Here is a 25,727-nt window from a genome sequence, read left to right on the forward strand (position 1 = left end):
TACCCTGAGGATAACCACTCTGACTACTAAAGACTGAGGCAAAGAAGGCGTTGAGTACCTCAGCCTTTTCCTCGTCCTTGGTGGCAACGTTCCCCCCCGCATCCAATAGAGGATGGAGATTCTCCTTGGCTCTCCTTTTGTCATTAACATACATATAAAAGCATTTTTTGTTATCTCTCACGACAGTGGCCAGGTTGAGTTCTAGCCGGGCTTTTGCCTTTCTAATTTCCTCTCTGCACAACCTAACGCGATCCCTGTACTCTTCCTGAGTTGCAGTAATGGGGCCAGTAGCCTGGAATTAGAGGGGAAGGAAGCCCAACAGCTGGGATCCCTTGCTAGGGAAGCGGGTATTGACAAAGCAATTGGAAAAGGGACACAGGTCCTCAGCCTCTGGAGGCGACTGCTGTCAGGCCTGAAGGAAAGGTATCCCTTCAAGGAAGATATTATATATATTGCCTAGGCAAGTTGACCACTATGGAGAGAGGTATCCAGTACCTGAGAGACTTAGGCATGCTGGAGGTGGTTTATAGTGACCTGGACAACGACCAAACGCCCAAAGATCCAGATGACGTCCAGTGCACGCGACCCACGTGGCGGAAGTTGGTATGGAGCGCACCAGCGTCGTATGCCAGTTCGTTGGCAGTACTGTCCTGGCCAGAGGAAGAAGCACCAACGGTGGATGTCTTAGTTAGCAGACTTCGGGATTTCGAACAAACTGTCTCCTCCTCCCTTGTCTCAGCTGTGGAGAAACTGTCCCGGGAGGTCCAGCAACTCAAAGAGGATATGTCGTATTCTCCACCTGTACAGACCAGTATCTCAGCCATTAGGAGTCAGCGTTCTTCTGCTCAAGAGAGAGGATATAGAAGGTACACACCCCGGGGCACCCTGTGGTTTTACCTGCGTGACCACGGAGAGGACATGAGGCAGTGGGATGGAAAACCTACCTTCATTCTAGTGGCACGGGTACATGAGTTGCAAGGAAAAACAATGACACAAGGGGGTTCTCCCAGGAAAAATCCTGCTCCAGTTGTCAGGAAAAACCTGTCTCACGATGGTCCAGTTTCCAGTGAACAGTTCCCCAGACAGAGTAGAAGGGCTGATCTTACTTTGGATTCTAATTGCGATGAAGAAATTCTTGACTCGAGAGATGGATACTATGACCAGAACTAGAGGGGCCCTGCCTCCAGCCAGGTGGAGGAAAGGGACAACCGGGTTTACTGGACTGTGTGGATTCGATGGCCTGGCACATCAGACCCACAGGAGTATAAGGCTCTCGTAGACACCAGTGCACAGTGTACCCTGATGCCATCAGGCTATAAAGGGGCAGAACCCATTTGTATTTCTGGAGTGACAGGGGGATCCCAAGAGTTAACTGTGTTGGAGGCCGAAGTGAGCCTAACCGGGAATGAGTGGCAGAAGCACCCCATTGTGACTGGCCCAGAGGCTCCGTGCATCCTTGGCATAGACTACCTCAGGAGAGGGTATTTCCAGGACCCAAAAGGGTACCGGTGGGCTTTTGGTATAGCTGCCCTGGAGACGGAGGAAATTCAACAGCTGTCCACCTTGCCCGGTCTCTCGGAGGACCCTTCTGTTGTGGGGTTGCTGCGGGTTGAAGAACAACAGGTACCAATCGCTACCACAACAGTGCACCGGCGACAATACCGCACCAACCGAGACTCCCTGATCCCCATCCATGAGCTGATTCGTCGACTGGAGAGCCAAGGAGTGATCAGCAAGACTCGCTCACCCTTTAACAGTCCCATATGGCCAGTGCGAAAGTCCAATGGAGAGTGGAGACTAACAGTGGACTACCGTGGCCTGAACGAAGTCACGCTGCCACTGAGTGCTGCCATGCTGGATATGCTAGAACTCCAATACGAACTGGAGTCAAAGGCAGCCAAGTGGTACGCCACAAGTGACATCGCTAAGGCGTTCTTCTCCATCCCTTTGGCAGCAGAGTGCAGGCCACAGTTTGCTTTCACTTGGAGGGGCGTCCAGTACACCTGGAACCGACTGCCCCAGGGGTGGAAACACAGCCCTACCATTTGCCATGGACTGATCCACACCGCACTGGAACAGGGTGAGGCTCCGGAACACCTGCAATACATTGATGACATCATCGTATGGGGCAACACAGCAGAAGTTGTTTTTGAGAAAGGGGAGAGAATAATTCAAATCCTTCTGAAGGCCGGTTTTGCCATAAAACAAAGTAAGGTCAAGGGACCTGCACAGGAGATCCAGTTTTTAGGAATAAAATGGCAAGATGGACGTCGTCAGATCCCAATGGATGTGATCAACAAAATAACGGCCTTGTCCCCACCAGCTAGCAAAAAGGAAACACAAGCTTTCTTGGGTGGTGTGGGTTTTTGGAGAATGTATATTCCAGATTACAGCCTGATTGTAAGCCCCCTCTATCAAGTGACTCGGAAGAAGAACGACTTCAAATGGGGCCCTGAGCAACAACAAGCCTTTGAACAAATGAAAGGGGAGATAGTTCAGGCAGTAGCCCTTGGGCCAGTCCAGGCAGGACAAAATGTGAAGAATGTGCTCTACACCGCAGCCGGGGAGAATGGCCCTACCTGGAGCCTCTGGCAGAAAGCCCCAGGGGAGACTCGAGGTCGACCCTTAGGGTTCTGGAGTCGGGGATACAGAGGATCCGAGGCCCGCTACACTCCAACTGAGAAGGAGATATTGGCAGCATATGAAGGGGTTCGAGCTGCTTCGGAAGTGGTTGGTACTGAAGCACAGCTCCTCCTGGCACCCCGACTGCCGGTGCTGGGCTGGATGTTCAAAGGGAGGGTCCCCTCTACACATCATGCAACCGATGCTACGTGGAGTAAGTGGGTCGCACTGATCACACAACGGGCCCGAATAGGAAACCCCAATCGCCCAGGAATCTTGGAGGTGATCACGGACTGGCCAGAAGGCAAAGATTTTGGCATATCCCCAGAGGAGGAGGTGACGCGTGCTGAAGAGGCCCCACTGTATAACAAACTACCAGAAAACGAGAAGCAATATGCCCTGTTCACTGATGGGTCCTGTCGCCTTGTGGGAAAGCATCGGAGGTGGAAGGCTGCTGTATGGAGTCCTATACGCCAAGTTGCAGAAACTACTGAAGAAGGTGAATTGAGCCAGTTTGCAGAGGTGAAAGCCATCCAGCTGGCCTAGGACATTGCTGAATGAGAAAAATGGCCAGTCCTTTATCTCTATACTGACTCATGGATGGTGGCAAATGCCCTGTGGTGGTGGTTGCAGCAGTGGAAGCAGAACAACTGGCAGCGCAGAGGTAAACCCATCTGGGCTGCCGTATTGTGGCAAGATATTGCTGCCCGGGTAGAGAACCGGGTTGTAAAAGTACGTCACGTAGATGCTCACGTGCCCAAGAGTCGGGCCACTGAAGAACACCAAAACAACCAGCAGGTGGACCAGGCTGCTAAGATTGAAGTGGCTCAGGTGGATCTGGACTGGCAACATAAGGGTGAATTATTTATAGCTTGGTGGGCCCATGATGCCTCGGGCCATCAAGGAAGAGATACAACATACAGATGGGCTCGTGATTGAGGGGTGGACTTGACCATGGACGCTTTTGCACAGGTTATCCATGAATGTGAAACGTGTGCTACAATCAAACAAGCCAAGCGAGTAAAGCCTCTCTGGTATGGGGGACGATGGCTGAAATATAAATATGGGGAGGCCTGTCAGAAGCTGGTGAAGGGCCTGGAGCACAAGCTGGTGAAGGGCCTGGAGCACAAGTCTTATGAGGAGCGGCTGAGGGAACTGGGGTTGTTTAGCCTGGAGAAGAGGAGGCTGAGGGGAGACCTCATCGCGCTCTACAACTACCTGAAAGGAGGTTGTAGCGAGGTGGGTGTTGGTCTCTTCTGCCAAGTAACTAGCGATAGGACAAGAGGAAATGGCCTCAAGTTGCGCCAAGGGAGGTTTAGATTGAACATGAGGAAAAATTTCTTTACTGAAAGAGTGGTCAGGCCTTGGAACAGGCTGCCCAGGGAAGTGGTGGAGTCACCATCCCTGGAGGTATTTAAAAGACGTGTAGATGAGGCCCTTAGGGACATGGTGTAGTGGGCATGGTGGTGTTGGGTTGATGGTTGGACACGATGATCTTAGAGGTCTTTTCCAACCTGTATGATTCTATGATTCTATGATTCTATGATTGATTATATCACGCTCCCAGAAACCCGCCACGGCAAGCGCTACGTGCTCACCATGGTGGAAGCAACCACCGGATGGCTGGAAACATACCCTGTGCCCCATGCCACTGCCCGGAACACCATCCTGGGCCTTGAAAAGCAAGTCCTATGGCGACATGGCACCCCAGAAAGAATTGAGTCAGACAACGGGACTCATTTCCGAAACACCCTCATAGACACCTGGGCCAAAGAGCACGGCATTGAGTGGGTCTATCACATCCCCTACCATGCACCAGCCTCTGGAAAAATCGAACGATACAACGGACTGCTAAAGACAACACTGAGGGCAATGGGTGGTGGGACATTCAAGCATTGGGATACACATTTAGCAAAAGACACCTGGTTAGTCAATACCAGGGGATCTATTAATCGAGCTGGCCCTGTCCAATCAAAACCCTTACGTACTGTAGAGGGGGATAAAGTCCCTGTCGTGCACATAAGAAATATGCTGGGGAAGACAGTCTGGGTTATTCCTGCCTCTGGCAAGGGAAAACCCATCCGTGGGATTGCTTTTGCTCAAGGACCTGGGTGCACTCGGTGGGTAATGCGAAAGGATGGGCAAGTCCGGTGTGTACCTCAAGGGGATTTGATTTTGGGTGAAAATAGCCAATGAACTGAATTGTATGATGTCAATTGTTATATGATATTGTATATCATTATTTCTATGGTTGCTATCATTGGTATAGCAGTGAAAATCACCCAGATTAATGAAGAATGAACTAACTCCGATGAAACCGAGCAAAGTGCAACGATGATAGAACTGGACGAGCGCAGCAGTACCGAAATGAGAACTGGCTTCAGGATGCAACAGCCCAGCACCACACACCATCTCTCCGGCCCTGAAAGACTGTTATGACAGATGGAGCCCTAAGTCTTGGACTAAATGAACTCAGTGGGCATTTTAGAGGGATGGCCCATGGACTAAGGGAATGATATCTGTGCGTGCATATATATATATGTGTATATATAAAAAGAAAGATAGTGGTGGTTAATTGAAATGTATTAAAAAAAAAAATGTGAGACCTAAGCACGACGTAAATGGTATAGAATAAGGGGTGGATACTGTCCTGGTTTCAGCTGGGATAGGGTTAAATTTCTTCCTAGTGCGGGTGGTGAGCAATTGCATTGTGCATCACTCATTTTGTATATTCTATCATTATTATTATTATTTTCCCTTTTCTGTTCTATTAAACTGTCATTATCTCAACCCACGAGTTTTTCTCACTCTTACCCTTCCAATTCTCTTCCCATCCCGCTGAGGGGGGCGGGGGGAGTGAGTGAGCGGCTGCGTGGTATGTGGCTGCCTGCCAGGTTAAACCACGACACGCCATCACGCCGAACGTCCCTTCTTCCTTCTTCTTCCCCCAGCTTTGTATACTGAGCATGACGCCATATGGTATGGAATATCCCTTTGGTCAGTTGGGGTCAGCTGTCCTGGCTGTGCCCCCTCCCAACTCCTTGTGCACCCCCAGCCTCCTTGCTGGTGGGGTGGGGTGAGGAGCAGAAAAGGGCTTGACTCTGCGTAAGCACTGCTCAGCAGTAACTAAAACATCCCTGTATTATCAGCACTGTTTCCAGCACAAATCCAAAACATAGCCTCAGACAAGCTACTATGAAAAAAATTAACTCTATCCCAGCCAAAACCAGCACATTGTGTTACTGAACAACATATTGGAATAATGTTCCCTTAGTTTGTTCTTGTGTTCCCTTAGTTTGGCTCCATACCTACCTCCACTGTTAGATTTTTGTATCACTTGTTATGGCTGCATTTAAAAGGTATTGGCATTGGTATGCACCAGTGTTTGACATTGCTAAATATATACTCATCTCTTTGATCTTTAAATGAAAAGTGTTTGTTCCATAGGGATAAAACCACGGAAGAGGAAGCCTTTTGGTTTATCAGGAATAATGAGAAAAGAAAAAGATACTGAGTCTGTGTAAGTATATTTCCAGCTTGAAGCCTTGTCTTGTATGAAAACTAGTAAATGTATGGAGATAAACATTAGCTGATGTTTAACAAAAAAATGGTTTTATAACAGAAGTTTAGAGGAATGCTATGAATATGAAAACATCACAGCTATTTAAGATTTCTGTAACTAAGGATTTTAAGGAAATAATATAAATGTATTCATAGTAGTCTACTCATGGTTCATTCTTTCCTCTGCATAGGTAAGTAGTTCTCCCTTGTTCTACATTTGAACATTGTAGATAATGTGATTCTCATGTGTACTCCTAACGAAATAGTAGCTCTGTATGTGGAAAAAGTACTGTATGTCTGTGTTTGCAGAATTGAAGCTTCAGTTATTCTTTTGTTAGAAAAACTTGTGTACTGTATAGAAGGACATAAAAATTTTTGAATTTTTTCAGTAAATCGTGTGCACATGCATTTCTCAAAGACCATCATTCTAACTCATGATTGATGTCCCAGCTATACCCTTTGTCATATTCACTGCACGCTCTCTTTCTTAGATGGATTGGTAGCTTTCTATGTATTAGTAATTATGGTTACTATATTTCAATGTATTTTGTTCATAATTTCTAGATGCATTTTCTCACTAGAAGTATTTGATTTAACAGAAAATAGCTTTCAATTTAACAGAAACTTAGCAATATAGAAATATTGTCAGTGGCAACATCTGTATACATTCTTTTTTAAATTAATTTTTTTTTAACCAACCTTGGTTTTTTAATATAGTGCTGAAAAATTAATGACCTAAGAACTGCAGATGCTAATTATTTGCACATACAAAGTGCCTTATAGCTATTTTTCTTTTGGTGTTTGATTTTAATAGTGATATGCTTCTAAACAGTGCTTTTTCTTCTCTCTGTCATGATGCCATTAGGGCTCCAAGGTGTTATTTTTTTAAGTCATTCCTCTCTATTTCTGTTCTTTCTGTGATTTAATCTTTCCCCCACCCTGTCTTCTGTACTTTATTATGCTGAAGTAAATGGTGAGAGAAATGTTGTATATAGTGTGATTTTGGTGAGCAGTAATCTGAGAATACTATTCTGTTACAAAGAATTATTTTTTCTGATGATGATTTAGTTTAAAATATTTAAATTAAAATGTTATAAATATTTGATGATATTAGTATTTTAAATAGATTTAGTCCCCTTTTAAAAAGTAATCCATTCTCTCTGGAAAGTTATTTACTACACTTTTTTTTTGTGATGCAAAACTGTTGCAGTATCAAATAGCTGCAAAAAAGTATGTTCGATCATTTGCCTTTTGTTTCTTGCATTTACTTAATTGCGAAGTAGTAATTTTGATAGTATTGAGTACTGTTGTATGATTGAGTTCTGTAGCTGTCAGCTTTTCTAGTCCAACAAAAAAAATATTTTGCCACCACATGGGTTATTACTCAAGCTAATCTCATGTCGTGTTATTAGCCTGCTTGCAAACCAGGCATCTCCTTCCATCCATTCTTTGGCAGATGATGAAATGTAATCTAGCCCCAGCAAAGATTCAGGGCTCTTAATAGTAGTTTTCTGGAGACAGTAAAGGCCAGAAAGCTCCAAATTAACTCTTCCCGGGTGTATCACTCAATGTATCCTTACTCAGAGATCATGTTTTTCCTTGACCTGTAACAGAAAGAAAATTTTCTCAGGCACTGAGGGCTGAAAACTGGCTTTGTACATTTGTATGCTTGTCCATTGGATCTGAATACTTTTCTAAATGCTGTCTTTTCCCAAAGACATTTTATTTAATGTTGAAAGATAATATGAATGTCTCTTTCTAGAAGAAATTTTGTTTTTCATGGCACAATGATGTCATCAGAAAATATAAATCAGCGCAGACACTCTGAAATGGGAAAATAATTTGACTTGCTTTCAACAAGTTGGACTGAAACTTGATTTATATTATATTATTTGTTTCTATATTTATACACAATACAAAAATGAATAGATGCTGAGGTCAGAAAGAATGATGTATAACTGCATGATATTGACCTCCTATGTAACACATGCCATAGGCTTTTACAGAGATTCTTGCATTAATCCATAACTTCTAAATGAACTAGAACATCACATTTTAATGTAGGGTTTTCAAATAATAGAGGATCCATTATGTGCTTAAGTAAAATATTATAATAGTTATTTATGACCTCTTTAAAAAATTTTATTGCTAGTCTAAATTTTGTCTGATTTCATCTTCAGCTGATGATCTTGTTATAGGCTGTACATGATAGAACTCCATATCATCAGAAACTTCTCTGCACATAAAGGTCAAGTCCTTTCTTAATCTCCTGTTAAATTAGGCTGTAAGCTTGTTTAGTTTGTGTAGGGCAGGCTTTCCACACTGTCGTGGTTTAACCCCAGCCGGCCACTGAGCACCACGCAGCCGCTCGCTCAACCCCCCGCCGGGTGGGATGGGGGAGAGAATCAGAAGGGTAAAAGTGAGAAAAACTCGCGGGTTGAGATAAAGACAGTTTAATAGGGAAAGCAAAAGCCGCGCACGCAAGCAAAGCAAAACAAGGAATTCATTCACCACTTCCCATTGGCAGGCAGGTGTTCAGCCATCGCCAGGAAAGCAGGGCTCCATCACGCGTAACGGTTACTTGGGAAGACAAACGCCATCACTCCGAACGCCCCCATCCTTCTTCTTCACCCAGCCTTATATGCTGAGCATGACGTCATATGGTATGGAATAGCCCATTGGCCAGCTGGGCCAGCCGTCCCAGCCATGCTCCCTCCCAGCCCCCTGCACACCTGGCAGGGCATGGGAAGATGAGAAGTCCTTGACTAGCGTAAACATTACCTAGCAACAACCAAAACATCAGTGTGTTATCAACATTATTCTCACACTACATCCAAAACACAGCACTATACCAGTTAATAGGAAGAAAATCAACTCCATCCCAGCCCAAACCAGGACACACACCTAAAAAAACTCTCATGTTTTGTAGGCTTTTCAGTTTATCAATACAGGTTTTCAAAGTGTTGACATCTAAACTGGATATTGTGTCTAGTAATGGTTTTACACAGGGAAATACCATACACAATGTATTCTATTACATATTGCTATACAGGTTCAGTCACGGATTTCACTTCTTTTTCTAATCGCTGCTTTGCATGATTTGGTTGTTTTAATTTTTAGCTACAATCCTTAAATTCCCTTACAGGGTCCCCATTTGCTGAAATATGTTACCTTATAGTAGAAGCATGACCTAGTTCTTTAATCTTAAAAGAAAGATCATGCATCTAGCGATGTAAAAGCACATCCATCCAAAACCTGATGTCCTCATTTTCCACTTCACCAGCATTTGCAGACTATTGAGTTTTGCTTTGTATCTTGAGAATGGATCCTGTGAGGTGCTGTCAATCCTCTGAATGATACTAGATCTGCCATTACTTTTTGAGATCTATTAGCTCGCTAATTTTGAAAATCTTCATTATGGGCTGAATTGCTTTCATTGTAGTTTGCCTCACATCTTTCACATTTCTTAACTTTTATGGACTTCAGGCTGTCTTGTTTGAGTACAGATGCTTTTTAAAAGCAGATGTCATAACATCTGTTTGTTATACCTTTTGAGAGAAATCTAATACGTTGTCTCTTTGTTCTGTAAAATAGCTTTTAAAATAGCTGTTTCTATTGCTGTGAATTCAGCTTAGCCAGCAGAGGGAGATAAGACGTAATTAGAAACTTGGTCATATGTGTTTTCTTTTGTGTGGGGCCCTTCGGAGGAGACGGGATCCTTCATCTCACTGTCAATTCCTTAACAGCCTGTACTGAATTCCGTATTAATGCTTCCATGTTAGCAAGTTTTCATATCTGTTTTTAAAGACACTGTAGTTTTTACATTTAACCCATTTAGCCTTTCAGAAAAGATGATTTATTTTGCTACAAATTTGATTTTTTTTCTCTTTTTTTAATAAGTGCACATTTAAGATGTTCAGTTTGACTATATAAAAACTGTTGTTCAGTTACACTGGCACTTATGGCATTATTTGTCAGGGTGCAGATTAGAGAAGACCTGTATGCTACTCAAGTATTTCCACATACTGTAAATGTAATTGCTTCTGCTTTTTGCATACATCAGTGAGAGAGATTTAGCGTCATTAATTTTTTAAAATATTACTGCTTAAATCCAAGTTGTAGCAGAAAAATATAACACTTGTGAATAATGTGCTTGCAATCTCTGCCTTTCTGCTGACAACTTTTTTTTTTTTAAAAAAGTGTTTCTTAAGAGGGTATTCTATTATTTTTTCCAGCATCTTCTGGTGCTTGACTGCAACTGTGCTTGACAAACTCAAACTAAGAATGAAATTCCAAACGAGAGAAGCTCTGAATTCCTTTAAGAATAGTCTTAATTGCTTTAAGAACTGGTTATTGTCCAAAATGTTTTGCAATTCTGTGTAGACTATTTCATTAGGATTGGTGACTTTTATTTATTATGCACATCATCCATAGAGACCTGACTCTTAAAGTATATTCATCTAAAATACAGCGTGATACTCCAGACTTCCCTTGATTTTTTATAATTTTTTTTTTTTCACTATGATGTGAGTTTGGTTTTTCAGCATTTACTATGAATTTTTCTTCTGCGGTGTTTTTAGCATAAACTTTCAGCTTCTTTTATTTAAATCTCATTCACTTGAATGTGGATTATTTATAACTAAAATTTTAACAGTTTGAGAGGCAAACGGGTCAAATGCAATGTTTCAAATTAATTGAAAATATTAAAGGAAGTACCAGAACTGTATGAATTAAATCATTTGTGCATTTTATAATTGTATATTTTCTTTCTTTTTTTTTTTTTTAATAGGGAGTGTCCAGATACAGACTCAGTTGTAAGTAGACTTATTTCCAACACAAATTCATATGCTAACATTGTCAAGCACTACAATCTGATGAAACTTGACTTATATACAGTACCTGCAATGTATTATTTATGTGATAGAGGATTTATTTTGATAACATAGTTGAAGTGTTAATTTTGCTCAGAACATAATCTTTAGCAGTATATACAAATATGCATCAATAATACATTTATATTTCCTAACAATCTTAGGTTTTAAACAAGGTGTTTTTACTGCAATTATTTGCTACTTTGTTTTGCAAGTTAATAGTTTAAATTGCCTGACTGATAGATTCTAAGTAACAAAAAGGTTCAGAGGACCCAACTTGTATCGTCATCTTCCTCTGCTTACTACTGTCTCTTTGGAGAACCCTTCTAATAACAATGGGGTTCTGCGTGATCGCTGGCAATAGTGTGTAGGAATATACTTTTTAAAATATGGCTTTAAATGCAGTATCTCGATGCACTTAATTCATGGTTTGTTTTTCATTGCTCTCAGTTTGATCTGTGATACGTCTTACAATTTTATTTATTAAATTCAAATAAGTGACAGTTGCAAATGAAATTGCTATGTTAATGCTTTTTTATTTCCTTAATTGAGCATTTTCTTTTTATTTAAACATGTATGTTGTCTTGAATTATATGTAACGGAGATTGCAGTTCCCTATAGCTACAGTAGGGAATAATTTACAGAATGATTTAAGTGACTTTTTGTAGACTGATTTGTTTTTCAGTTCATTTATTTAGATGGCAATTATATTAAACAATTTAAGTTTCCAAGCTCACCTGTTTTGTGGATTTTCTTCTTTGCATTTAATATCTGGGAGTTTTAGTACCTAATATTAAAACTTATTTTGAGAAAATTGGTTTAAAAAATCTAGAACCATTCTTCTAAATAAGGAAAACTAAGTTTTACCACATAATAAAATTATATGTGCATGAACAGCCTTATAAGCATCATTTGAGACAGTTATTTTATCCCGTACAAAGTCATCTTGATTTAGAGCACATTTCTTGGGTATGTTTAAAGTAAAGTGACTTTAGAATCATCCCTATAATTATCAGGTTTTTCATGGAAATAATGTCTTTTGACAGTTCAGGTTGAGTCATTGGAGTGAAACACAACTGGGTTTGAATTGCAGTGTTTATTTTCTTCCTTGCTTATTTTGGTCTCTACATTTTAAAGAAAAAAATTAATTCAACAAATTCAACTGTAAATGTGTCTGACATTCTGGCTGCATGAGGCACACCATACGATCATTTAATTGTTCTGTCTAGATGTAATTTATATATGGTTAAAAAAAAGACCTAACTTTCATAGCATCTAACAACAAAACTAATACTTTTGTTGCATTCTCTTTTTTTTATGTCCAACATTTTATGAATGCATTTGGAATTTAAAATGTGGTCTATCATTTCTTCCTGCTTTTCACAAGCAACAGTATTATTCCGAATGGTAGAATGCTTTAATAGCAGAAGCTATTACTGTCCTTCTCATGAAAAATGATGCAGCATACCACAGATGAGATTAATTTCACCCCTTACAAACAAGCACCCCAGAATGCTTTTACATTTTAAGGCTGGCATCCTCTTCTAGAAGGTCCCATTTCAAATGTTTTTCATTTTTCTTGTCTTTTACTTTAAGATTTCCTTTCTGTTTCATTTTTCAAACTTGATCTAAATAGTTATAGCCATCTATATTGTTATCTCTATGAGGATTTGTTTCATATGCATCTTTGCAATAAATTACACATTTCAAGAAATTGAACTCAGAAAAGTATTATTGCAAAAAAAAAAAATTTAAAGCAACTGTCATTTTTGTTTGATTGCTAGAAAATACTGAGGACCAGCCCTCAGAAAATTCAACTTATTTAAGGTGTCCCAATTATGATTTTGGTCAGCTTTGGTCACTCTCAGAAAATCTCTATGTCTGGCTTTTATATTATTAACATGATCTTTTTTTAAAATGTGCCTTTTGTTTATTTGTCAAGAATTTTAATTGTTGTTCTCTTGTGTGAAAGGAATGTAAGAGAAAACCACTCTACAATTATTTATAGCTATAAGCACTGAGGTAAATATATTGAAATTTTAGAAATTAAGGATCTGGTGAGAACTGAATTCAATACTTTATCTACCAGTTCTATGTGATATTGTGGATCTTTCAACATACAGTATGTAGCCAATACCATTAGGGCCTTCTCACTAGTCCAAAATGTATAATGCAGTGTATTCTAACTTGTATTCTCTGTTTTCAGAAAACAAAGCAGTGAGATGGTCCTAAGAAATGCCTTTTTTACCAAAATGGAAGTTCTCAAATTTATCTTTGGCATGCTATCTGCTTATGCTCATCCTTTTTTTGTAGTCACCAGATTACATATATTGGAAAATATAGTTTTAATGCATATGAATAAATTGCTATTTCCTGTCAATAATTTTTTGTAACTGCTATAAGGGGTTTTTATGTGATCATGAGTAGGAAGGCAGCTGTGAACTGAGAACTGGTATTTGTTAAAAAAGTTGACCGCTTCAATAAGCAGTCTCTGTTTAAATATAGATTACAGTATGTCATGAGATTCAAAATTCCTGTGCTGTTATATGTCTATCTACATATGTAACTTCCATTAAGTTAAGCCTTGATAATTGTCGTGGTTTAACCCCAGCCGGCAACTAAACCCCACGCAGCCACTCGCTCACCCCCCTCCTCCGTTAGGATGGGATGGGGGAGAGAATCGGGAGGGCACAAGTAGGAAAACTCGCGGGTTGAGATAAAAACAGTTTAATAATGGAAATAACACAAAGTAGAACAGTAATAATAACAATGATAACAACAACAATAACAGAATATACAAAGCAGGTGATGCACAATGCAACTGCTCACCACCTGCCAACCAATGCCCAGCCCGTCCCGAGCCGCGAGAACCCCCCCTTCCCGGACCACGCCTCCTAATTATATACTGAGCATGACATCACATGGTATGGAATACCCCATTGGCCAGCTGGGTCAGCCGCCCCGGCTATGCTCTCCCCCGCCAGCTTCCCATGCACCTGGCAGAGCATGGGAGGCCAAAAATGCAAGCACCACCCAGCAACAACCAAAAGATCAATGGGCCATCAACGCTCCTCTCATACCAAACCCAAAACACAGCACCCCCCCCAGCTACTGGGAAGAAAGTTAACTCTGTCCCAGCTGGAACCAGGACAATAATTAAGAAAAATAGGAAATTAACTGTGTGTACACTAGAAAGAGATAGCTCTGTGTGCGTTTATTACCTAGCAAGTTGCTCTATGGGCAGAACTAATTGTCTTGTTTCCCATGGGTTTGCCATGTCTCTAGGGATGGTCTATAGGAAGATACGAGCTCTAGTAGAAACTTTTCTTCTGGGGAAGCATTTACAAGGTTCCACTTGTGTCCAGTAAGATCTGAGTTTGGATTGCAGCTCTTCCCTTGGTTGGGATACTTGCAGATCTCTCTTCTACTTGACTGCCTATTTTCATGAAGACTGTAGTAATGTTGTTATCTTTAAGTCCTCTGTTCTGTCTGTCAAATCAATTTGAAATTGTCCAGTAAGTTCAAAAGTAATTAAGAAGGGAGCCACAGATGCACAGAAAATAATGCTGAACCTTTTTTCATAGGAAACTGGAATGCAAACAAATATATCGAGGCATCCAAAACTTTTCATTAACCTCTTTACATATGAGTGTAGCATAATTAAGGTTATATAGAATTATACACCATTTTTATTGCTAGGGACTGATTGAATTTGGAACTTTCAAACTCTAATTTGTGGAACACAAGTGTAACCTTTAGTGAAATTAAATATTTTTTATTTGCATTTTGTAATGTTTAATTCTGACATATTTTGAATAGCTGCTGTTGATACAGGGTACGAGGCTTTGTAGTCACAGTACAAGACAGGAGCACTTTGAATACCTAATTTTCTTTCTGCATCTCTGGCAATGGAAGAAAGTGACTGGCTGCTCTTTGGTTTTGTGTCTTTTGGATTAATAGGCACCCTAAGGAGAGGAAGCTGAGAACATGTTATACCTCTGTCTTAACCTAAGGATATACTTGAATCAAATTTACATCTCAAATATGTCGAAAGTAGAGAGGCTCTTTTTTCTCCTGTTCAGGTTATGAGCTTCAACTGTTTACTTTGAGTTCGCTTTGGTCCTCGTCTGGATGTACAGGAAGTCAGTCCAGTTCAGTAAAATGGTGGAAAGTTCATCTGGCAAAAAAAGAAACAGTGAGCTGTTCAGCTCAGCGGTATCTTGAAGCATACTCTGAGGAAAACTTGATAAGGAGCTCTCATAACCACTGTAGATATCCCAGGAGAAGAGAAAATGGGCAGAAATCAAACTGAAGTGCAGTTAAGGTTCTTTGCTTCTTGACCCGTTGACCAACCTGTGAGCAGTGCTAATGTTGCTGAGGAAGGGCCAAATGAGGTAGCTAGACTGCAGTATGTTCCACATGTTCCTCTGTTGTCCTTTGTATGTACCTCAGAGGAACCAATGACATGGTTATGGTGTGGCTTCTTCCATTGCTTTTTGGATGCCAGATGGGACAGAGAAAGGAAACTGAGTCAAAGTATTGACTGAAACTCTAAAAATAAGTTTTGGGAATAGAATGCTCAGTCCTCATGCTTTTTGTATAGGCAGTTTTACTTCATTATTTATGTCCTTATGTTTTATTTCTTTAAAAAATTATTCACCCCAGAAAGTTTGTAGAACATACTAATGCAAAGGCAGAGTTATAAACCCTAAATTTTTTACGTATATTTAAAACTATATAATACCTTAATCAATAATGTGTTGTATTACATCTGCAAACACAGGGAAAACTCTGTGGTTTTTATAGTTATATGTTTAATTGCTTGATAGAACCTCTGAGAATGTGAAACCTTCTTCCAAGGAAGTCCACCTTTCCAGTGACTTCCAGAGAGTTCAAGTCACATCCATATTGAGCTTATTTTTACTGCAAATACTACAAATAACATGTTTGGGTAGGGGGCTAGACCTTCATCCCCAGTCATATTAATAACTACTTCTTACGGAAACCCAAAATTTGCAAAGATTTTCTTCCTCTGTGTTGAAGTTCAAAAATGACACATGTATCCAGGAAGGTTGTGGTTTTTTCCTCCGTTCAACGTGGTAGGCAAATCAGGTCTTGTCTGCATTGTGTGCCTGGTACTCAAAAGATGCACTGTGATCCACCATATAACATATAGTTCTGTCTTTGTAGGAGTTTGGAGAAGAGAGTAAGAATTAGTCAAGTAAATGTAAATGCCTTCATTAACATGAGATTTGTGATTATGTATCTCACCCGAAGGGCTGTGTCTTCTACCGCTGTTACAAAATGTAGATTAGTAAATAAAATTCTGATGTTTCAGAAAGCAGAACTGTCCAACTGTTCAAAATGTTGAAAACAACATTTTGAAATTACTACTTAACTTGTAAGTAAGATTTTGAGGTACCATTTTGCTTGTATGTGACAATTTGTCTTTGTCAATACAAAGGTACATTAAGTATCTCTTCCGCCCTTTGTCATTTTTATAAGAAATTTATAACTGGTGAAATTTTGAAGACATCTGGGTTGTGTTTTTTGTAATAAACTTACTGTAGCATCTCAGCAGTTCACATAGACTAACTATGCATGCAAAGTCATGAGTGGGCTTTCCTTTTTCTGTTTTGAATGGGGAAAGTATCTGTGTATCCAAGTCTATCCCTTTATATATAATATACACGAATGTGGTTTTTTGCACATTTTTAAAATTTAGATTATCATATTAAAGACTTGTTTCTCTCTGTCCCAAAGCACTTTTATGAAACTAAGTGCTTAGCTAAGAATTCTAAATGATTTTAAACATAATACTCTTCAATTAATATTTAATTGCCTGCAAGAACTGAAAAACTGAACTAGTTTGAAGTTCCCAGATGCTTATTAGCTTTAAAAATCCAGGACGGTGATGGAGATGCATAAATGAAAACTTTGGAACCTGATTTTGAGCACTTGTATTTTAAGTTTCATCCATGCATTTTAATTAATGTGGATATTCTTTGCTAAAGCAACAGTATAGGCTTGCTGTCTTTTCAAGGGGGAGAGAGGAAATTGCAACCTGTATAACCTGGAATGCTTTTACTCACATATTAAAGTACTGACTAGTACTTAGGAAAGGTTATGCTCCTGCACCATCAGAGCCTCCAGTGGCTTAACTGAAAGAATTAGAAGTAAAAATTGGGAAAATATTTGGGGCTGAGAGGATTATAGGCTTATTTAACACTCAGTAGTAAAGTTAAAATGCTTCTGTTGGTTTCTGACCTTTTTGATAGAATACCAGCAAAAGCAGATGCATTAAAACTTGCCAGTTTTCATAGGAAATTTGGAGGTTGATTTGTTGCATTGTGTTCCTGAGGTATCTTATCTGTCACACTACTTCTGAAGTATAGAGCATAACTTGAGATAACTGTAATAATAATGAATAACAATGACTTTCCTGAGGTGTTGTAATCAAATTTTAATTTGTCAATGATATAAAATTCAGTCTGATGTAAGAACAACATATTTTTTTTAGTTATTTGCCGATACCATAATTTTTGGTTTGCTTTTTTTTTAGAACATTCCTGATGTAGATGATGAAGGATACAGCATTAAACCAGAAGCATCACAGGATATCCTTTTTGCTATTACTGTGCCAAGTTATGTCCTGTTATTACAATTATTTGGGGAGGGGAAGTACTCATTAAAGTGTTAAGTCAAGGAAGATGAATGACATTCATGCTTATGTTGCAACCTTGTAGTCTTATGTTCATAGCTTCTGCAAAATGCACAAAATTTTGTCTAGCTTAGATTTTGTGTGTGTGTAAATGCTAAAGGTTAGATCAGATGTCTTAGGAACTTTAAGAGGATGGTTTTTGTCTAACAGTTAAAAAAAAAAACACCACCAAAAAAAAACCTGAACAAAAGCTTTAAGGTAACCATGCGGCTCTTTCTCCATGAAAAGCTTTCAGAGAGTTTGTAAAGTGAAGTTTGTAAACTCTTTTAAGCATACTGAGTGGTTTTCTGTTCTATACCTGTGCTCTCCCCACTTTTTAATAACACCATTAAAAAGATTGGGAGCTCCAGCAGTCTAGAAATAGAATTTCTGTTAATTAATGAAGTATCATGCTGTTTCTAATTGGTGCTTCTAGCTTTTATTGTATTTTTAATAATAGTTTTGATATGCAGAATAGGTTTTTGTTATGAGTATTTTTTTATGGATTTCATGATGGACTTAGCGACCATGAAATGATAGAATTCTCGATTCTTGGTGAAGTAAGGAGGGGGGCCAGCAAAACCACTACCATGGACTTCTGGAGGGCAGACCTTGGCCTGCTCAGGACACTGGTTGAGAGAGTCCCTTGGGAGACAGTCCTGAAGGGCAAAGGGGTGCAGGAAGGCTGGACATTCTTCAAGAAGGAAGTCTTAAAGGCGCAGGAGCGGGCTGTCCCCATGTGCCCTAAGAAGAACGGGCGGGGAAGACGACCGGCCTGGCTGAACGGGGAGCTCTTCCTGGGACTCAGGAAAAAAAGGAGAGTTTATCACTTGTGGAAGAAGGGGCAGGCAACTCAAGAAGAGTACAGGGATCTCGTTAGGTCGCGCAGAGAGGAAATTAGAAAGGCAAAAGCCCAGCTAGAACTCAACCTGGCCACTGTCGTAAGAGACAACAAAAAATGTTTTTACAAGTATATTAATGACAAAAGGAGAGCCAAGGAGAATCTCCATCCTTTATTGGATGCGGGGGGGGGGGAACGTTGCCACCAAGGACGAGGATAAGGCTGAGGTACTCAACGCCATCTTTGCCTCAGTCTTTAATAGTCAGAGCAGTTATCCTCAGGGTATTCAGCCCCCTGAGCTGGAAGACAGGGATAGCAAGCAGGATAAACCCCCCATAATCCAAGAGGAAGCAGTTAACGACCTGCTACGCCACCTGGACGCTCACAAGTCTATGGGGCCAGATGGGATCCACCCGAGGGTACTGAGGGAGCTGGCGGAGGAGCTTGCCAAGCCACTCTCCATCATTTACCAGCAGTCCTGGTTAACAGGGGAGGTCCCGGACGACTGGAGGCTTGCCAATGTGACGCCCATCTACAAGAAGGGCCGGAAGGAGGATCCAGGGAACTACAGGCCGGTCAGCCTGACCTCGGTGCCGGGGAAGATTATGGAGCGGTTTATCTTCAGGGCGCTCACAAGCCATGTCCGGGACAACCAGGGGATCAGGCCCAGCCAGCACGGGTTCATGGAAGGCAGGTCCTGCTTGACCAACCTGATCTCCTTCTATGACCAGGTGACCCGCCTGGTGGATGAGGGAAAGGCAGTGGATGTGGTCTACTTGGACTTCAGTAAAGCCTTTGACACTGTCTCCCACAGCATTCTCCTAGAGAAGCTGGCGGCTCACGGCCTAGACAGGTACACTCTTCGCTGGGTAAAAAACTGGCTGGACGGCCGAGCCCAGAGAGTTGTGGTCAACGGAGTTAAATCCAGTTGGCGGCCGGTCACGAGCGGTGTTCCCCAGGGCTCAGTACTGGGGCCGGTCTTGTTCAATATCTTTATCAACGATCTGGACGAGGGGATCGAGTGCTCCCTCAGTAAGTTTGCAGACGACACCAAGTTGGGTGGGAGTGTTGATCTGCTCGAGGGTAGGAAGGCTCTGCAGAGGGACCTGGACAGGCTGGATCGATGGGCCGAGGCCAACTGTATGAGGTTCAACAAGGCCAAGTGCCGGGTCCTGCACTTTGGCCACAACAACCCCATGCAACGCTACAGGCTTGGGGAAGAGTGGCTGGAAAGCTGCCTGGAGGAAAAGGACCTGGGGGTGCTGGTTGACAGCCGGCTGAACATGAGCCGGCAGTGTGCCCAGGTGGCCAAGAAGGCCAATGGCATCCTGGCTTGTATCAGAAATAGTGTGGCCAGCAGGACTAGGGAAGTGATCGTCCCTTTGTACTCTGCACTGGTGAGGCTGCACCTGGAATACTGTGTTCAGTTTTGGGCCCTTCACTGCAAGAAAGACATTGAGGTGCTGGAGCGTGTCCAGAGAAAGGCAACGAAGCTGGTGAAGGGCCTGGAGCACAAGCCTTATGAGGAGCGGCTGAGGGAACTGGGGTTGTTTAGCCTGGAGAAGAGGAGACTGAGGAGAGACCTTATCGTGCTCTACAACTACCTGAAAGGAGGTTGTAGCGAGGTGGGGGTTGGTCTCTTCTCCCAAGTAACTAGCGATAGGACGAGAGGAAATGGCCTCAAGTTGCACCAAGGGAGGCTTAGATTGGACATTAGGAGAAATTTCTTTCCTGAAAGAGTGGTCAGGCCTTGGAACAGGCTGCCCAGGGAAGTGGTTGAGTCACCATCCTTGGAAGTATTTAAAAGACATGTAGATGAGGTGCTTAGGGACATGGTGTAGTGGGCATGGTGATGTTGGGTTGATGGTTGGACTTGATGATCTTAGAGGTCTTTTCCAACCTTAATGATTCTATGATTCTATGATTTTCTCTGCTCTTCCTTTGAAGAAAGAGAGTCTTGTCCTCTTTTTTTCTTCCGTCAGAAACAGAGGGAAGCTCTACTTAAGAGCTGGGAATAATTGCTGTAGATCTAAGCAAGCCTAATATGTTAGCAAGGTAGCTAATTTTTGGAAATGTATTCACTGATTTTTCTGGGTACTACAGATAAAATAAAAGTTAAACTTACACTTTGCAATTACTTTAAATTGTGAAAACTTTTAACCAGTTGAGAGCACCTTAAAGTGGGCCAGTCCATCATCATAGCTTCTCTGTTCTCATCAACTTTGCCAAATATGCCTCTGTTGCCCCCTGTGAAGGTTCCTGTACTGATAAAAAGTAGTTCATGTTATCTCTTACTTACATAATTGGTATAAAAGCAAAAGACTTTTATCCAGTTCTGAGGGGGTGCATTATTTCATGTTTTGCATATTTTTATGAAATGGAGGCAGGAGTGAATAACATTCATGCTTTGTAAATGATTCACCTGGGCGTCCTTTTCTCCATTATCCTTTTTGTCATGAAGCAATGGAAAAGGCTGTACATCCAGTGAAAAAGCTCAATGGTTTGCAATTCCTGTCAGCCAGGTAGTACTTCAGCTTCTGAAAATCTTTAAGAGATTCACGAAATCATCAGTTCCCTTCCTCTTTTCTTCCCTTAGCCTCCAAGAGTGGATATTTATTCCGTTGATGGGAACTCTTGAGGTGATTTGTTGGAGGACGTTATTTTACTATAATGGCAGTCAGTCTTAATAAGGCCAGTCTTAAGTGTTGGAAAAACACTCATCCTAAAAATTACTGACTGACCTTTCAGTTCACGGCATTCAGGTCTAAACTGATCTTTGTCAGTAACCGTTTAATAGACCTAATACCTCAATAGTCAGCTCATGCCACTTTACAAGAGCCACCTGATTCATAGGAAATGAATCTTGAAACTCAGTGATAACTTTCAAGGCAAGAAATCTTTTGGTGAAATTTAAAAACAACTTGTCTTTTTAAATTTTCTTTTCCAGATGTGATCCATTTTGGGGGACAGATAGCCTGTAAGATGAAGACATTTGACTTTTTCCTCACCATGTCTCAGGGTTTCTTTCAGTTGAATTGGATTTGGAATGTCTTTAGGGTTCGGGGTTTTAATCTTTGTCAGGGAATAGTTTGAAGAGATTTCACTCAAATGGCTGGCATATTTCCAAGTGAAAATAACAGAAGTTAGATATAGAATATGTACGCTCCCCCTAGGTGGCAAGACACTTTTATGTTTCAGTAGAGGAAAATTTTCAACTTGTTTCTTGTCAAAACAACTGCATCTTTTAAGACTTAGCATAGGCCTTTCAGAGCTTTTGTTGAGTGCAGTTCTGTGCATATAAAGAACCAAGGCTAAATTCATCTGTATATTTTGCTTATTTTGAGGGCTGAGTTGTCATTGTGATTCCTTTTTAGCCAAGGATGACAGTGCTTTAAGCGGCTGATGGGGTTTAGTTTACTGTGCAGCCTTCTGTGTAACTGGCATCCTTTGTTGCAAAATTTTCAGTGCCTCTGCAGAAAGGGCAAGTAATGGTGGCTGCTGCTTCTCCCTCTACTGTTATGCTTGGTACAGGTACCATGGGCATTTCATTGCTAATTAAAAAGGCTAGGACTTTCCCTCACTTGGTTTAAAAGGATTTCTACAACACAAACATTTTTCATACATGCATTAGAATCCTTTGTTGAGTCTTACAAATCATAAATTTAACATACAGAAGTGTTGCTACTGTAGAATCTTTCATTTATCCTGATGCTTTTAAATATGCAGTTGTTCAGTTATATGACATTGTGCCTTTGATAACAGAATACCGTTATGAAGATGAATAGAATATAAAAACTAAATTTTAACTCTTGAGTTGTGAATTTTGGACAGTGGATATAATTGAAGTGTCTGTATAAGCGCACAAAGAGCTTAGGCAGCAGTGTTTATCTGTGGCATTTACTTAATATGAGCATTTTGTAGAGAGTAATTATGAAACAGATTAAACAGATGAATTTGAAGTATTTCCACCTTAACTGAGAAAAACAAACCAAAGAGAACCACTTCTATTCATCCAGTGATTCTGACTATGAAGATGATGAACCCAGGAGGTTCCATGTAGAAATAAAACCTGTCCAGTCAAATAATAGCTCTCAATATACCATGCCTTCCTTGGATGAATTAAAAGTATCTATAGGGAACATTGCTCTTTCTCCAGGAATATCTGTAAGTAATTTTGTTCCTTGTATTTTTAATGAGTAGAGAAGTGGTAAGGAATCTTTAGTGTTAACATATATTTTACTGTTCAGAATTTATTCTAGGTTCAACTTCAATGATTCTTTTTTTCTTGTGCGCTAGGTCATCTTTGATACACTATTGCAATGTAATGTTAAGTAATTCTCCCTTTTCAGATTTTAACTTTACTTTGAGTCTTGGGAGTGCTCAGTCCTTGTCTTTCTGCTGTTGCCACCACAAGACATTTGAATACATATGGAGTTAGCTGACCATGGCTTTTAACATAGTTTACTAATTTGTATTCAATAATATACAAACCTTTAAAACAGATCATATAATGTGGATACATATAACTTTTACAGTGCAGCTTTATTGTATGTATTCTGCCAAACCACAGAATGATCCTTTATACCGTGGGATGATATTACAAATAAATAGTATTAAAGTATGCTAGTACAGTATTCAGATCAGAATATAGATGACTCTGATTTTAAGGAAAATATTATGCATATTAAAATATTAATGATTATTTTTCTCTTTTTCCCCCCACATTTTGAAAGCAGAAACACAGTTCTGTAAGTACAAAATGACTTTTTATTCACATTTTTAGATTAAAACCAAGTAAGTGTGGTATGTGAGAAAGTTATTGGGAAAAGCTTAGGAATGTTTCTATTCTTACCTGTCAGGCATACCATGTGATATAAAAGCTGTTTAATTTTACTGGCCCAGCCTTTCAAAGGATTTAGTTGTACCGTTGCCTTTGTCAGCTCCGCAGTCTTCATTCCTGCCTTTTCTTACCGGTGTGGCGGGCATGCACTAGTTGCTCTGTCCTGGCTCATGTTCTGGTCTTCTGCAAGCTCCAGAATGTTCTGCCTGGCATTGAAAGCAAAATATCGCATGGAAAGTTGAGTGGAAATAAGAACCCTGGGACTATTAAGTGTTTTATTTGACAGTTGGTAAAAGAATTTATTCTTATGGGCTTGGTTTTTTTCTGTTTCAGGCACAAATGCATCGAAATTCATCCAGTAAGTGTTAATATTTAACTTTTAGTCTATTTATGTTAGTTTTTTAACATAGCATGAAATTTTTTTTTTTATTGTGGAAGAAATAAACTTATTAAGTATTTGTATTTTAAGTAGAAAAAAATATTTCTCTTGTCAGTTCTAGGTACCTTTATGATATTTGCCTTTGAACTACTCACAGTAAATTCAAAGGACAAAATTAAGTTATTTGGTCAAAATTTCAAAGCAGCTAGTAGAAGCCACCCAAAGACCTCTTCTTTTTCTATATACTCAGCTGTTCCCTGTTCTGGGAAACAGATGAGGCTGGCTGTGACAGTGATGAGGAACAAGTCCAAAAGCCAAAGGTGTGGGGGGGGGAAATCCCATGGAAATGACTCTTGTGTTCTTAAAACCCTTCCACCTGCTCAAGTTGAGTATCATCCACAAAACAGCAAAGCACTCTCTCTCTGTTTTATAGTCAAAAACACAAAACATGGCCATGGAGATAGAGGATAGAGCATTAGTCTCTATCTTTTAGGGTTTTTCTCAGTGGGAAACCAAGCCAGGTTTCCTGAAGAATAATATTGATGTAATAATATTCCTGAAGAATAATATTGATGTAAACAGTATAATTTAAGGAAGAAATTTCAAGTGACCAACACTTCCTCGCTCCTTCAGCGAGCTCCTGACGAGCGGCAGCTCTGACTCAGCGTGGGCGGGGCCAGGAGGGACGGCGGCAGTTTAAAACCCAGGGCACCCGCCATTTCATTCGAAGCCACCGAGGCGAAGGGCTCCGGAGCGGAGGATCGCGCCGGGGGACCTTTCCTGAAGCGGCGAAACCGCGGCAAAAACCGCGAAGGCAAAAGCGCAGGGAGCGAGAGGGTGCCCCAGCCCCCCTCCCCCGAGCCGGAGGAGCGAGCTCCTGACGAGCGGCAGCTCTGACTCAGCGTGGGCGGGGCCAGGAGGGACAGCGGCCAAACCCCCTCAGGTACAAGAGCAGCCCCCAGGGAGCGCGAGCGACCCGGAGCGCAGCGCATCAGAAGGGCGTGGCATGTCAGTTTGCGCGGCAGTTGGCACAGGGCAGGGCGTGCGAGCAGGGCACAGCCCCCCTCCAGGCTCCAGAGGCTAGCTCAACTCGTGGTCGTCGCCCTCCCAGAAGAGGACCTGGCCATGGTATCCACTCGGCCGAAAGCCATCGCCAGGACAAACGTGGCGACCCAGACGGAGCCCCTACACAAACATACATCTGTCCAGGCCTCCGGCTGCAGGGAGTGCCTGAGGCTGTCCCTGGTACAGGAGGGCAGCAGAGATGACGCCTGTGTGCGCTGCGACCAGGTGGATGATCTGCTCAGCCTGGTGGCAGAGCTGAAAGAGGAAGTGGAGAGGCTAAGGAGCATCAGAGAGTGTGAGAGGGAGATAGATTGGTGGAGCCACACCCTGCCGTCCTTGAGGCAAGGGCAGCACACGGAGGCTCCGCAAGAAGCGGAAGAACCCCTGCCCTCTTGCCACCAGGCAGAAGGAGGAGACCCAGGCGACGGAGGGGAATGGACACAGGTCCCTGCTCGGGGTGCCAGGCGAACCCCCGCCCGGTCTCCCTCACCTCAACCTTCCCAGCTGCCCCTACACAACAGATATGGGGCTCTGGAACTTGAGGGCCAGACGAACGAGGACGCAGATGAAGGCCCACCCAGGGGGTTGCCCGAGGCGAGGCAGCCAGCCCCACAAATTACGACTGCCTCCGCTAAGAAAAAGAGGAGGGTAATTGTCATTGGTGATTCCCTTCTGAGGGAGACGGAGGGCCCAATTTGTCGGCCGGACCCATCCCCCAGGGAAGTCTGCTGCCTCCCTGGGGCCCGGGTGAAGGACGTTACTAGGAAGCTCCCTAGTCTCGTGCAGGCCTCCGATTACTACCCGCTACTGGTTATACAGGCTGGCAGTGAGGAGGTTGCAGAGAGAAG

The 25,727-nt window shown here is 41.6% G+C and overlaps 1 protein-coding gene across 3 annotated transcripts in view; it reads left to right on the plus strand.

Annotated features, from left to right (window-relative positions):
* LOC142074855 (F-BAR domain only protein 2-like) overlaps window positions 1-25,727 on the plus strand; it is a 159,467-nt gene that overhangs the window by 97,773 nt on the left and 35,967 nt on the right. For all 3 annotated transcript variants that reach the window (XM_075135765.1, XM_075135766.1, XM_075135767.1), the window contains 5 exons: window positions 6,070-6,142; window positions 10,973-10,997; window positions 17,617-17,671; window positions 22,581-22,771; window positions 23,769-23,793. In XM_075135765.1, coding sequence (XP_074991866.1) covers window positions 6,070-6,142; window positions 10,973-10,997; window positions 17,617-17,671; window positions 22,581-22,771; window positions 23,769-23,793 — 369 coding nt within the window. The remainder of the gene's footprint in view (window positions 1-6,069; window positions 6,143-10,972; window positions 10,998-17,616; window positions 17,672-22,580; window positions 22,772-23,768; window positions 23,794-25,727) is intronic.

This window comes from Calonectris borealis, chromosome W, assembly GCF_964195595.1.
Source record: "Calonectris borealis chromosome W, bCalBor7.hap1.2, whole genome shotgun sequence".
Lineage (NCBI taxonomy): Eukaryota > Metazoa > Chordata > Aves > Procellariiformes > Procellariidae > Calonectris > Calonectris borealis.